The 13,217-nt window shown below is 39.0% G+C and overlaps 1 protein-coding gene and 1 pseudogene across 10 annotated transcripts in view; one reads left to right on the top strand and one right to left on the bottom strand.

Moving 5' to 3' along the window:
- Phka1 (phosphorylase kinase regulatory subunit alpha 1) overlaps positions 1 to 13,217 on the top strand; it is a 195,132-nt gene that overhangs the window by 122,216 nt on the left and 59,699 nt on the right. For all 10 annotated transcript variants that reach the window (XM_087210546.1, XM_087210547.1, XM_087210549.1 and 7 more), the window contains one exon: positions 66 to 205. In XM_087210546.1, coding sequence (XP_087066672.1) covers positions 66 to 205 — 140 coding nt within the window. The remainder of the gene's footprint in view (positions 1 to 65; positions 206 to 13,217) is intronic.
- Positions 11,953 to 12,450, bottom strand: LOC106008489 (large ribosomal subunit protein eL21 pseudogene; annotated as a pseudogene).

Below are 13,217 nucleotides of genomic sequence, written 5' to 3'. Positions count from 1 at the left end.
ATTCTAGGGCATCATTTAAGAACACTTGTAAACTTAATTTCTTTTCATCATTTCTCAAAATAAAGGTTCCCTCTGTTCGTGTAGAAATACATTTTCCTAGAGATCAATCTGGGGAAGTGGACTTCAAAGCACTGGTTTCACAGCTGAAGAAAACCTCAAGCTTACAGGAACAAGCTGATATACTCTACATGCTGAATATTATGAAGTAAGTGATCTATATTATCTATCAATATATAATATATATAGTCTATATTCATATAGAGAAGAAATATAGTATAATATGTTAGTTACCTTTCCATTGCTGCAACAATACCTAAGATAATCAGCATTAAAAGAGAAAGTTTATTTGGGCTCATAGCTTTGGAGGTTTTGTTCCATAATTGGTCACCCTGTTGGTTTTAGGTCTCTGGCAAGGTAGCTTATCATGCCAACAGCATGTAGCAAAACCGTTTACCTCATGACCGGGATACAAAAGAAAGAGGGGGGGAAAGAGGCCAAGGTCCCACAGTGTCCTTTCAAGGGCACATTCCCAATAACCTAAGATGTACCACTAGGCTCCACCTCTTAAAGGTCTCCAACACCTGTAAATAGTGCCATGGGCTGAGTACCAGGCCTTTAAAACTTGAGCCTTGAGGGGTATTCCTGATCCAAACTATAGCCTATAGTAAATAGAGCTCAGCTTTGGAATTTCACTGATCTGGAATTGAATGTAATCGAGCAACATACTCTGCATGACTGCAAAACCTAGACTGTCCTCACAAAATTTTGATTACACCTACCTTGTAGAATTATTGTAAATATCTTTAATGTGCCTAGTACAATGCCTGGCATGTAATAGGTGATCAATAACTGATAAGCATTACTATCAGTATTATGGTTATTATTAAGCCTCCATTATTTGGTAAAACCTACAGATATATTGTTAACTCAAAACAAAGAACAATATAGAAACTTTAAAAACACACACACATTTTTAAGTGTTTGCTTATGTGTCAGGCACCCTGCTAGCTACTTTGTATCTTAAACTCAGTATGTCCAAATTGAATTCCCCTTTCCTGCCCATCCATGCCTACACAAAAATAAACTGTTCATCTTCTTTTTCTCATGTTGTGGTAACCATGAAGAGGAGGAATGGATTCCTTTCTTCTAAATGTGGTGTGAATGTTGAGGCTGTTCTTGCCATAAACATACAAAGAGGGTGTGGAATGTTTGTTATATGTATAATGAGGCTTTCAGGGGTGAGCAGAGAAGGTTTCCAAGTTTCTCCTTAAAAAGTCTTGAGAGAATAAGGAAAGGAGACTAGACACAGGGTTTCATTATGATTAAGGAGGGAGTGAGGCTGTAGTAAGTGTTCTCACTTACTCTAAAGGAAGGAGCACTTGGACTTTCTAGACAAGATGAAGTGGATGCATTTATCCATCTGTAGTCCTGCCAAGTTCAGAAAATTATTTAAACAGTCATAAAAAGACTCTGAAAGATAGAGAGAAGAAGACAGACCAGTTGAGGATCTCAGTATCTAAGGAACAACATGGTGGTAGGTTCTTGAGTTTCTTTTTGCCTTATATATCCTGTTCTGGATCTTGGAGAAGCCAGCAATCTGAAACACCAGGGGGCACAGATGCCAAAAGCCCCAAGGAAGGCAACCTACTCCTAGAAGAAAGACTTAAGAAAGGGACAGCATGACAGACAACTTTTTTTTTGGTACGGGGGATCGAACTCGGGTCCTTGCGCTTGCGCAGCAGGTGACAAAACCACTGAGCTAAATCCCCGGCCTTGTAGGGCAGACAACTTTTAGACAATAACTACTCTACTCTGGCCAAGTACTATTAAAAAACTGGGGCCCCACCCCTGTCAACAAAACTGAGTAAGAAGTTCTGACATCCATGCTTGCCCAGCTGTAACAAGGCAGGCACTATCCTGTTTCCCCACTGCCACAGTGTATCAGTGAAGGCCAGAGAGATCTGGGACTTTGATTCCCCTCAGGGTTTAATAGAGCCCTGTTCTTGTAGTATCAGTGGAGATCATATGGGGAGCCTGAACGTCCATCCCACCCAATAATAATAGGGAAAACCTCCCCAAAGTAGTGTCAGAGGAGGCCTAGTGGAGTCAGGGCTTTCACCACCACTCATTGCTAGTGCACTGTTAGCGGAGGCTGCATGGAGAACAGTAACAATGTGCCCCTCCTGTGCCATCCAGGTACAAGGGAAAGCCTAATGGGGAAAGGCTGGCTGTCTAGCCCAATTCAGCCGTAATGAGGCACCATATATCATTGAAGGCTGAATGGGGAACATGGACTTTATCCCCACCAGGGAGTAATGAGGCAGCACCCACCTTACTTTAATGTCAGGAAAGGCCTGTGAAACAAAAAAAATATTAAATAAGCTGCAGATTTTTACAACATAATATCTCAAATGTCCAGGACACCATTGAAAATCACTTGTCACACCAAGAACCAGGAGGATCTGGACTTAAATGAGAAAAAAAACAAGCAGTGAGGCAACACTGAGATAATGAAGATGTTGGAAACTTCAAAGGCTTTTAAAGGAATCATAAAAATGCTTCAACAAGACAGGCATGGTGGTGCACACCTATAATATCTCAGGCTACTCAGGAGGCTGAGACAGGAGGATTACAAGTTCAAGGCAAGCCTGGGAAACTTAGTAAGACCCCTTCTCAAAATAAAAAAGGGCTGAGAGTGTAGCTCAGTGATTGAGCATTCTTGGGTTTGATATCCTGTACCAAGGGAAAAGAAAAAAAACTTCAATAAGCAATTTAAATACCCATGAAACAAATGAAAAAAATTGAATGAAAAGAAAATAAATTATAAAATGTAAAGAAAAACTAAATGGAAAATGTAGAAATGAGTAATATAGAAACAAAAATAAAAAGACGGTAGAGGACAGAGAATAGAAACAGTGGACTTCAAGATGGAATTCTAGAATTACCCAGTCTGAAGAACATATAGTATTTTTGCAATTGATTTGTTTACTTCAGGATGCAATGAAGGTTCACATATTGTACTTGGTTATTATATGTGTTAAGAGGGTTTTTTTGATATTTAGGTTATTTTATTGGTACATTTTAGGTACAAAATATAATGACATTCATCATTGGAAATTTGCACCTTTACATAATCTCTCTTGGTTCTTATTTTCTCCCTTCCCCTGTCCTCCCTTCAACCCCTCCATCCCTCCCTATTTACAAAGACTTTGTTTCCATTTTCTCATTTTCTCATATTAATTCCATTCCCTTCTTTCCTTTCCCCTACCCCTCCCAATTCTCCTTCCCCTTGTCCCTTTTCTTCCTATTTCACATTATCTATTATACCTTTTAGTCCTTATTTACACTTTCAGTTTCTCACACTAGGGAAACTATTCGGTATTTATACATGTGTTTCCTATTTATTTCACTTAAGAGTATCGATTCATTGTGAAAACATTTAGCTACAAACGTCTGTAATTTCTCAGTTTTTATGGCTGAGTAGTACTCCATTTTATTAAAAAAAAAACACATTTCCTTTATCCAATCTCCACTTGATGGGCAATTGGGCTGCTTCCAAGTTTTAGCTATTACAAATTGTGCTGCTATGAACATGGGTGCACATATATCACTGTGGTATGATTCTTTTAATTCATTGGGGAAGATACCCAGCAGGGGAATAGCTGGGTCAAATACGACTTCCAGTCCTAGTTCTTTGAGGTATCTCCATACTGATTTCCACAGTGATTGCACCAGTCTATACTCCCACCAGCAGTGGAGCAGGGTTCCTCTTTCTCTCCAGCCCTGCCAGCATTTGTTATTGGTTGATTTCATGATAGCAGCCATTCTTTCGGGAGTGAGGTGGAATCTCAGCATTGTTTTCATTTGCATCTCTCGAATGACCAGTGAGGTTGAACATTTTTTCATGTGTTTATTTGCTATTTCTACTTCTTTGTCTGAGAAATGTCTGTTCATTTCAGATGCCCATTTTTGGATTGGGTCTTTAAATTTGGGAGAACTGATCTTTTTAAGTTCTTTATAGATTCGAGATAGTAGACCTTTGTCTGAGGAAGAGCAGGTGAAGATTTTTTCCCACATTGTGGGTTGTCTCTTCACACTGCTGGAGGTTTCTCTTGCTGTACAGAAACTTTTTAATAAGAAGAGATCCCACTTGCTGCTGTTTGTGCTAGTTCACGGGCAAGTGAGGTTTTGTTCATAAAATCTTTTGTTATACCAATGTCTCCAAGAGTTCTACCTAACCTTTGTTCCAGCCGGTTCAGCATTTCTATTTTAATATTTAGATCTTTAATCCATTTCGATTTTAGTTTAGTGCATGGTGAGAAATATAGGTCTAGTTTTAGTCTTTGGCAAGTTGAAACCCAATTTTTCCAGCACCATTTATTAAAGAGGCTATCTTTCCTCCAGTGACGGGGTTTGGCTCCTTTGTCAAAGATGAGGTGGCTGAGTGTGTCTGGAGTTGTTTCTGCATCTTCTAATCTGTTCCACTGGTCCTCAAGTCTGTTTCTTTGCCAGTACCATGCTGTTTTTATCACAGTAGCTTTGTAGTATAGTTTCAACTTGGGGGTTGTTATACCCCCTGCCATGTCTCAGTTGCCTCGAATTGGTTTCGCTATTCTGGGTCTCTTCTTGTTCCAAATGAATTTTTGGGTTGTTTACTCAAGGTTTGTGAAGTATGCTGCTGGCATTTCAATTGGGATTGCATTGAATCTATATAGCACTTTTGAAAGTATGGCCATTTTCACTATATTGATCCTTCCTACCAAGGAGCAGGGGATGTCTGTCCATTTTCTGATATCCTCTTCAATCTCTCTTTTCAGAGTGTGATAGTTTTCAGAAGAGAGGTCTCTGATTTCTTTTGTTAGGTTGATTCCTAGGTATTTCAGTTTTTTGGATACTATTGTGAAAGGAATTATTTGCCCTATTTCTCTCTCAGTGAGTCTGTCATTCGTGTAGAGGAAAGCTATTGATTTTTGTGTGTTGACCTTGTATCCAGCTACTCTACTGAATTTGGTTATTAAGTCTAGGAGACATTTGGTGGCATTCTTGGGGTCTTCTATATAGAGTATCATGTCATCTGCAGATAATGACAATTTGACTTCTTCATTTCCTATCTTAATTTCTTTTATTTCTTTCTCTTTTCTAATTGCCATGGCTAATGTTTCCAAAACTGTATTGAACAGAAGGGGTGATAGTGGACATCCTTGTCTTGTTCCTGATTTTAGTGTGAAGGATTTCAGTTTTTTACCATTTAGTATGATGTTGGCTGTTTGTTCTTCATAGATGGCTTTTATCGGATTGAGTTAAGAGACCATCTATTCCAATTTTTTGTAGGGTTTTTATCAAAAATGCATGTTGGATTTTGTTGACTGCTTTTTCTTCATCTATTGAGATGGTCATATGATTTTTGTCCTTGGCTCTATTGATAAAGTGTATTACATTGATTGATTTGCATATATTGAACCATCCCTGTATCCCTCAGATGAATCCCACTTGATCAGGGTGTATGATCTTCTTGATGATCTTTTGCAGCCTATTTGCCAGTATGTCATTAGGGATTTTTGCATCTATGTTCATTAATGAGTTTGGCCTATAGTTCTCCTTTTCAGTTGCATCTTTCTCTGCTCTGGGGATCAAAGTGTTGCTTGCTTCCAGGAATGAATTTGGGAGTATTGCTTCCCTTTCAGTTTCATTGAAGTATTTAAACAGTAGTGGCAGTAGTTCCTCTCTAAATGTCTTGTAGAATTCAGCAGTGAAGTGATCAGGACCCAGGCTTTTCTTAGTTGGTAAGTTTTTAATTATGTTTTCAATTTCATTGGTTGATATTTTGTTGTTTAGAATTTTTAGGTCTTCTTCGTTCAACTTTGGTAATTCATAGGTATCTAGGAATCTGTCCATTTCTTCTGTGTTCATCTTCTTGGCATATAGGTTCTGGAAGTAGGTATTGATGATCCTCTGGATTTCTGCTGGCTCTGTTGTAATTTTATCCTTTTCATTTGTAATTGTATGAATTTGGGCCTTTTCTTTCCTTTTTCTGACAAGGTTGGCTAAGGGTTTGTCAATTTTGTTGATTCTTTCAAAGAACCAACTCTTGGCTTCATTGATTTTTTGTATCATTCTCTTAGTCTCAATTGCATTGATTTCTCCTCTGATCTTTATAATTTCCTCCCTTGTATGAGATTTGGGGTTGTCCTGCTTTTCTTTTTCTAGCAGCTTGAGGTTCAGCATCAGGTTGTTTAATTGTGCTCATTCTGTTTTCCTAATATGTGTATTCAATGCTATGAATTTCCCTTGAGAGACTGCTTTCATTGTGTCCCATAGATTCCGATATATTGTATTGTCATTGTCATTTAATTGAAGGAACTGTCTGATTTCTTCTTTAATTTCCTCTGTGACCCATTGGTTATTCAGAAGTGTGTTGTTCAATTTCCACATGTTTATGAAAGTTTTCCCGTTTCTGCTGCTGTGGATCTCCAATTTCATCGCACTATGTTCTGATAATATACAGGGGATAACATCAGTTCCTTTGCACTTACTTACACATGTTCTGTGAGCGAGTATGTGGTCTATTTGGAGAACGACCTGTGTACAGCTGATAAGAATGTATATTGTGATTTTGTGGGGTGAAACACTCTGTAAACATCTGTTAAGTTCATTTGTTCAAGAGTTCGATTGAGTTCTAGTATTTCATTACTTATTTTTAGTCTAGTTGATCTATCTATTTGTGGCAGTGGGGTATTGAAGTCCCCCACTACAATTGTATTAGTGCATATATGACTTTTCATGTCCGTTAGTATTTGTTTTATATAGTTGGGTGCACTAGTGTTTGGTGCATAGATATTTATGATTGTCATCTCTTCCTCTTGGATTCTTCCCTTTACAAGCATGTAGTGTCCTTCATCTCTATTAATTAGTGTTGGTTTGCAATCTACTTGATCACCAAACAGGATAGCTACTCCTGCTTTTTTTGGGTTCCCGTTGCATGGAGTATTTTTTTCCACCCTTTAACTTTCAGTCTATGAGTTTCCTTTTGAATTAAGTGTGTTTCTTGTATGCAGCATATTGTTGGATTTTGCTTCTTGACCCATTCTGCCAGTCTATTTCTTTTGATTGGTGAATTGAGACCATTAACATGGATGGTTACATCTGAAACGTATTGACTTACCTTTGTCATGACTTTTTCTTTTGTTGGGTTCTCCCCCTTTACATGTAATTTCTTGTCAAGCCCGATGGGTTCATTCTGCTGGGCTTCCTGGGGTTGTGATCCTCATTGTCTCTTCCTAGGATATTATCTAAATTCTTTGGAGTGCTGGTTTGGTATTCATGAAGTTCCTAAGGTGCTCTTTGTCATGAAAGTATTTTATTTCTCCATCCATTTTGAAAGATAGTTTTGCAGGGTACATCAATCTGGGTTGGAGGCTGTTTTCCTTTAGTGCTTGGAATATGTGACTCCAAGCTCTTCTTGACCTGAGGGTTTGCATTGAGAAGTCTGCTGTGATTCTGATGGGCTTTCCTTTGTATGTGATTTGTTTCTTTTCTCTGAGTGCTTGTAGAACTTTGTTCTTCTGTTGAGTTTCTGGAATCTTAACAATTATATGCCTATGTGTAGATTTTTTTTTTGATCAAAGGTATTTGGAGTCCTATATGTCAAGTTCTTTTCCCTTGCTTGGGAATTTTTCTTCCATTGCTTCTGTTAACAGTTTTTTATGTCATCTCCACTCTCTCCTGTTTCTTCGTTGACTGCGATCAGTCTTATGTTATTCTTCTTTGCATCGTCTAGCAGCTGCTGGATTGATTTCTCATGTTCCCTTACAATTTTCAAGCAATTTTTCTTTTCCTGGTCACTAATTGCAGTCTTATCTTCTATATCTGAAATTCTGTCCTCACATTTGCTCATTCTGCTGTGTAGACTTTTAATGGAGATTTGATCTCCTGGAAATCTATTTGCATCTCTTTTATGGATTCCATTTGTTTCCTATGTTGGAATTCCATCGTGTTCCTGAGCTCCTCTCTAGATTTATTAATCATGTCTTGCACTTCAATCACAATCTCTGCTGTTATCTGAGAAAATATTTCTGATTTCATTTTTTCCTGATCGTCTTTTGTTGCCAGTTCAGGGGGTCCAAGTCGTTGAGTATCTGAGTGTTCCATCTCATTTCCCTTTGGGATTGCTGTAGGTGATCTGGATGTCTGGTTTTGAAACTTGTTTGTGTGTCTTTTCATTTCAACGGGTGGGGGCCCAGGGTGGGACAGCAGCTTAGGAGCCTCTTCCTCTGGGCCGGGAGCTGCGGGATGGATGGCAGGCTGTAAGCCCCTACCTGTGGGCCGGGATTGGCCTGACAGATAGTGGCCCAGAAGCCCCTTCCTCTGGGCTCGCGTGGTGGGTGGTTGGCTCAGAAGCCCCTTCTTCTGGACCGGGAGCTGTCGGACAGATGGTGGCCCAGAAGCCCATTCCTCTGGGCTGGATGCGGAGGGATGTATGGTGTCTCGGAAACCTGTACCTCTGGGCTTGGAGCAGCGGGATGGACAGACCCCAGGAAGCCCCTTCCTCTGGCCCAGGAGTGGTGGGAGGGATGGTGGCCCTGAAGCCCCTTCCTCTGGGCCAGGAGCGGTGGGACCGTGTTTCTGGAATCTTAACAATTATATTCCTATGTGTAGATTTTTTTTGATCAAGTCTTGTTGGAGTCCTATATTCCTCACTTATCTGTATGTCAAGTTCTTTTCCCCTGCTTGGGAAGTTTTCTGCCATCACTTCTGTGAACACATTTTTTATGTCATCTGTACTCTCTCCTGTTTCTTCCTTGAGTCCAGTCAGTCTTATGTTATTCTTCTTTGCATCATCTAGCAGCTGTTGGATTGACTTCTCCTGGTCCCTTAAAATTTTAATGCAATTTTTGTTTTCCTGGTCACTAATTGCAATCTTATCTTCTATATCTGAAATTCTATCCTCACATTGGCTCATTCTGCTGCATAGACTTTCAATGGAGTTTTTAATCTCCTGGAAATCTATTTGCATCTGTTTTGTGGATTCCATTTGTTTCCTATGTTGGGATCGCATCATGTTCCTCGGCTCCTTTGTCGATTTATCAATCACATCTTGCACTATGAGCACAATCATTGCTGTTATCTGAGAAATTATTTCTGATTTCCTTTTTTCCAGATCCTCTTTTGTTGCCAGTTCAGGGAGTCCAGGTTGTTGAGTATCAGAGTGTTCCATCTTGTTTCCCTTTGGGGTTATTGTAGGTAATCTGGAAGTCTGGTTTTGAGACTTGTTTATGTGTCTTCTCATTTCAGCAGGGGTGTGGGGTGAGGTGTGGGGTGCGATATGTGTGTGCTGCCGGCGCCCACGCGGCTCACCTCCTCTGCACTGGGATTGGCGCTACGGCAGCCCAGAAGCCTCCTCTGCACTGGGAGCAGTGGTACACTGGCCTGGAAGCCTCATCTGTGCTGGGAGTGGTGCTAAGGTGGCCCAGAAGCCTCCTCTGCACCTGAAGTGTTTTTTAATATCTACGGTCTCCCTCTTTTTTTCTTGACTATTTATGAATAAGCTAGTTGTTTGTCCTTTAGAGTTTTCTACACTGTGCATTTTGCTGATTACACCTTCATGATGTTGTTTTAACATGTTCCTCTCTCTTTTGTATTACCTATAAATTGGTAGGTAAGTCTATAGGCTTGGAATATTGAGGTTCAAATTTTTAGGTAAGACAGCTTTGTAGGTGGTATTGTGTGCTTCTGTTATCTCACATCTGGAGGCACATAGCATCTGATTGTTGCTGTTGTGAGGGTATGGGGATCAAACCCAGGGCCTCGCGACTTGCTAAGCAAGGGGTCTACCATTGAGCTATGCCCTATTCCATGGTTGTTCCTTTTTTTTTGTCACATTAAGAGTTATCAGGTATTGTTAGCCTGTTTTTGCTATCATAAAATTCCTCATTTGCTGTTCTCCTAATAATTTTATCAACCAGTGGTGGTCATTGCCCTGATCTATTATTTCATTAGGTGCTGTCAAATATTGGTCTTCTAATTCTACACAGAGACTTTTTTTTTTTTTTTGGCACTGGGGATTGAACTCACAACCTTGTGCCAGTGAGGCAGGCACAGTGCCACTGAGCTAAATCCCTGGCCCCACAGAGATCTTTTTAATGTGCTCTTCCTACCAAATCCCCTTCCCTCCTTAAAAATTCTTCAATTTGCTACCCTTCAACAGAGGAAAATGTTCAAGAGCCTTGAAATGGCACATAAGAACTTCTATAATAAAGTTCCTGCCTACCTTCCAGACTCCTCTTTCACCATTTTATATCGTAAAATTGGTATTCCAGTAACATCAAAGTGCTGGTAGTTTTTCATCAGCACTATGCTGATTCTCACTTCTGTGTCTTTACTCATGCTATCCTCTCTTCTCCCTCTTCTTCAGGCTGACTTGTAGTCATCCAGTAAGACCCAGCTCCCAACATACCCTGCAAGAAGTCACCTCAAAACTGCACCCTTTCCTACTCCCTGCTCATTAAGTACCCCTCTTTAATCCAGTACACATGACTAATACTATATTGCCATGTTAATTTTTATGTATATATCTCACACCACTAGACGAAACTCCTTGAGGTCAGTGACTGTTTTATTGTATCCTCAAATGCAGCATGTCTTCAGTGTGACTCTCGCTCTCTCGCTCTCTTGCTCTCTCACTCTTGCTCTCTTTCTCTCTATCATATACACTCATTTATACATACATACATTATTTTTTGACCCATTTAAGAGTAATTGGTAGACATGATACCCATATACCCCTAAATATGTCAGTGTGCATTTCCTTAAAAGTAGGAAAATTAGAATTAGAGATCCCATTTAACTCAGCTATTCCCCTGCTGTGTATCTTCTCAAAGAATTGAAAACATCATACCACAGTGATACATGCGCACCCATGTTCATAGCAGCACAGTTTGTAATAGCTAAAACTTGGAAACAGCCCAAGTGCCCATCAACTGAAGACTGGATAAAAAAGATGTGTTTTTTTTCATAAAATGCAGTACTATTCAGCCATAGAGAATGATAAACTAGAGATATTTATAGCTAAGTGGATGCACTTTGAGGCCATACTCTAAAGTAAAATAAATAGGACAAATGTGTAAATACCGAGTAGTTTCTCCGGTGTGAGAAACTGAAAGTATAAATAAGGATCAAAATGTGTAATAGATAATGTGAAATAGAAAGAAAATGTTCAAAGGGGAAGGGGAAGTGGGAGGGCTAGGGAAAGGAAAGAAGGGAAAGGAATAAATATGAGAAAAGGAAACAATGTAAACAAAGTTTTTTGTAAATAAGGAGGGGTGGAGGGGTGGAAGGGAGGGCAAGGGAATGGGAAAAAAAAAACCAAGATATATCATCTATAGGTACAAATTCCTAATGATGAATGCAATCATAATGTATACCTACAATGTACCAATAAACTTAATGAATAAAAAAGTAGGAACTCTCACATAATCACACTATAATTGCCAAAACCAGAAAATTAACTTTAAAACAATATTACCAGCATTATCTATCTGCAGACCTCAGTTAGATTTCTCTGTTAACCTAATAATGTATTTATTTTTTTAAGGGTGCTTTAAACAATTTATTTAACTGAAATGCCATATATTGACTTCCATTTATTTTGATACATCTTGTCCCCAAGGTGATTTAGAGGATCTTCAAGCCAATATAAATATTTCGTAAATATTTGGCCATTTGGATATACATCTGCACAATACCTCACATCTTTCAGCAAGAAAAACACTAAAGAGTAAAGACCTGACACAATTAACTGGGTATAATGAGAATCTGCTCCAAATATTTGTTTCTCTGAGGTAAAGGCACCACACACCTGTTCAATTAAGAAAACCATCCTTACAACACAAGATGATTTTTTATTTTTAAGTAGGGCTTAGGGCATTCAGCCGCTAATTAGGTGCTGCATGGCAGAGCTATATCCCCAGCTTATGCCATGAATCCATAGGGAATGGGTTCCAACAACTCAGGCTCCTTCCCATTGGTTCTCACAAAGTGTGCTTCTCTGGGTGGGGCAGGCTGGCACTTTAGTTGAACCCAGGTACCTTTCTCTTTGGCTTCCTTCTTTTTCTCATCATTTTCCTTAACCTGTTTCAGGAAGCTGTCTCGACTCTTTGAGTGTTTAATATGCTCAATATGCACATTAATCCTCTTGGCAAGTATCTTGCCCTTAACTTGCTTGTTTACAACAATGCCAACAGCATGCTGGGTAACATTGTAGACTCTTCCAGTTTTGCCATGGTAACATTTGTGTGGCATTCCTTTTTGAACAGTACCCATTCCCTTGATGTATACAGTATCACCCTTTTTGTAGATTCGCGTGTATGTGGCCAAAGGAACAACCCCATGTTTTCTAAAAGGCCTAGAGAACATATACCAGGTTCTCCTCCTCTTTCCTTTTGTGTTCGTCATTTTGGCAAATTACTGGAAGATGATGGTTCCAGCCAAAAGGTAATAATGTATTTATTGCAGAAGAAGATCTAAAATCATGCAGTTCATTTAGTTTTCATGTAATTTTGAATCACCATTGATCTGGAACCATTCCTGAGTCTTTACTTCCCATATTTTTGACATTAAAAAAAAGACTATTTATTTTGCAGACCATCCCTTAATTTTGGTTTATGAAATGTTTCATCATGAGTAAATTCTAGTTATGCATTTTTTGGCAGAATACCACTGACTTGATGCAAGTTCTCTCTGTGTTGTGTCAGGAGGCACACAGTATTTAGTCCCATTGCTGGTAGTATTCACTTTGATCACTTGGTTTGATCATTTGGCTAAGGTAATATCTTCCAGGTTCCTCTACTGTAAACCCATTACGATATCATTTATATTTAAAAATCTTATAAAAATATACATTGAGACTATGTAAATATACCATTATTCTTCAAATTTTCACTCACTGGTTTTGTATCGATTGATGACTCTTTCTATATCACTTTTAATTTCACGTTTTTAAAATTTTGATATATTAAATAGAGAGTGCATTCTCATGTTTCAGAACTTTTTAAGTACAAAAAGATATACAGCAAAAGGGTAAAAGTCTTTTTCCTGTCTCCGTTCCCAGATACAAAGTTCCCCTCCTCATTTGCAATCAATACGGTTTTTGCGTGTATATCCTCCCAGGGTCATTTTATGCATATGTATGTAAATATAAATATATTTGTGGGTACTTGGAC

This window comes from Heterocephalus glaber, unplaced genomic scaffold, assembly GCF_053883595.1.
Source record: "Heterocephalus glaber isolate CG9 unplaced genomic scaffold, H.glaber_assembly_v1.0 deba00001145, whole genome shotgun sequence".
Taxonomy (NCBI): Eukaryota; Metazoa; Chordata; class Mammalia; order Rodentia; family Bathyergidae; genus Heterocephalus; species Heterocephalus glaber.
Note: the sequence above shows the minus strand (reverse complement) of the source record. Positions and strands in the feature narration are given on the sequence as shown.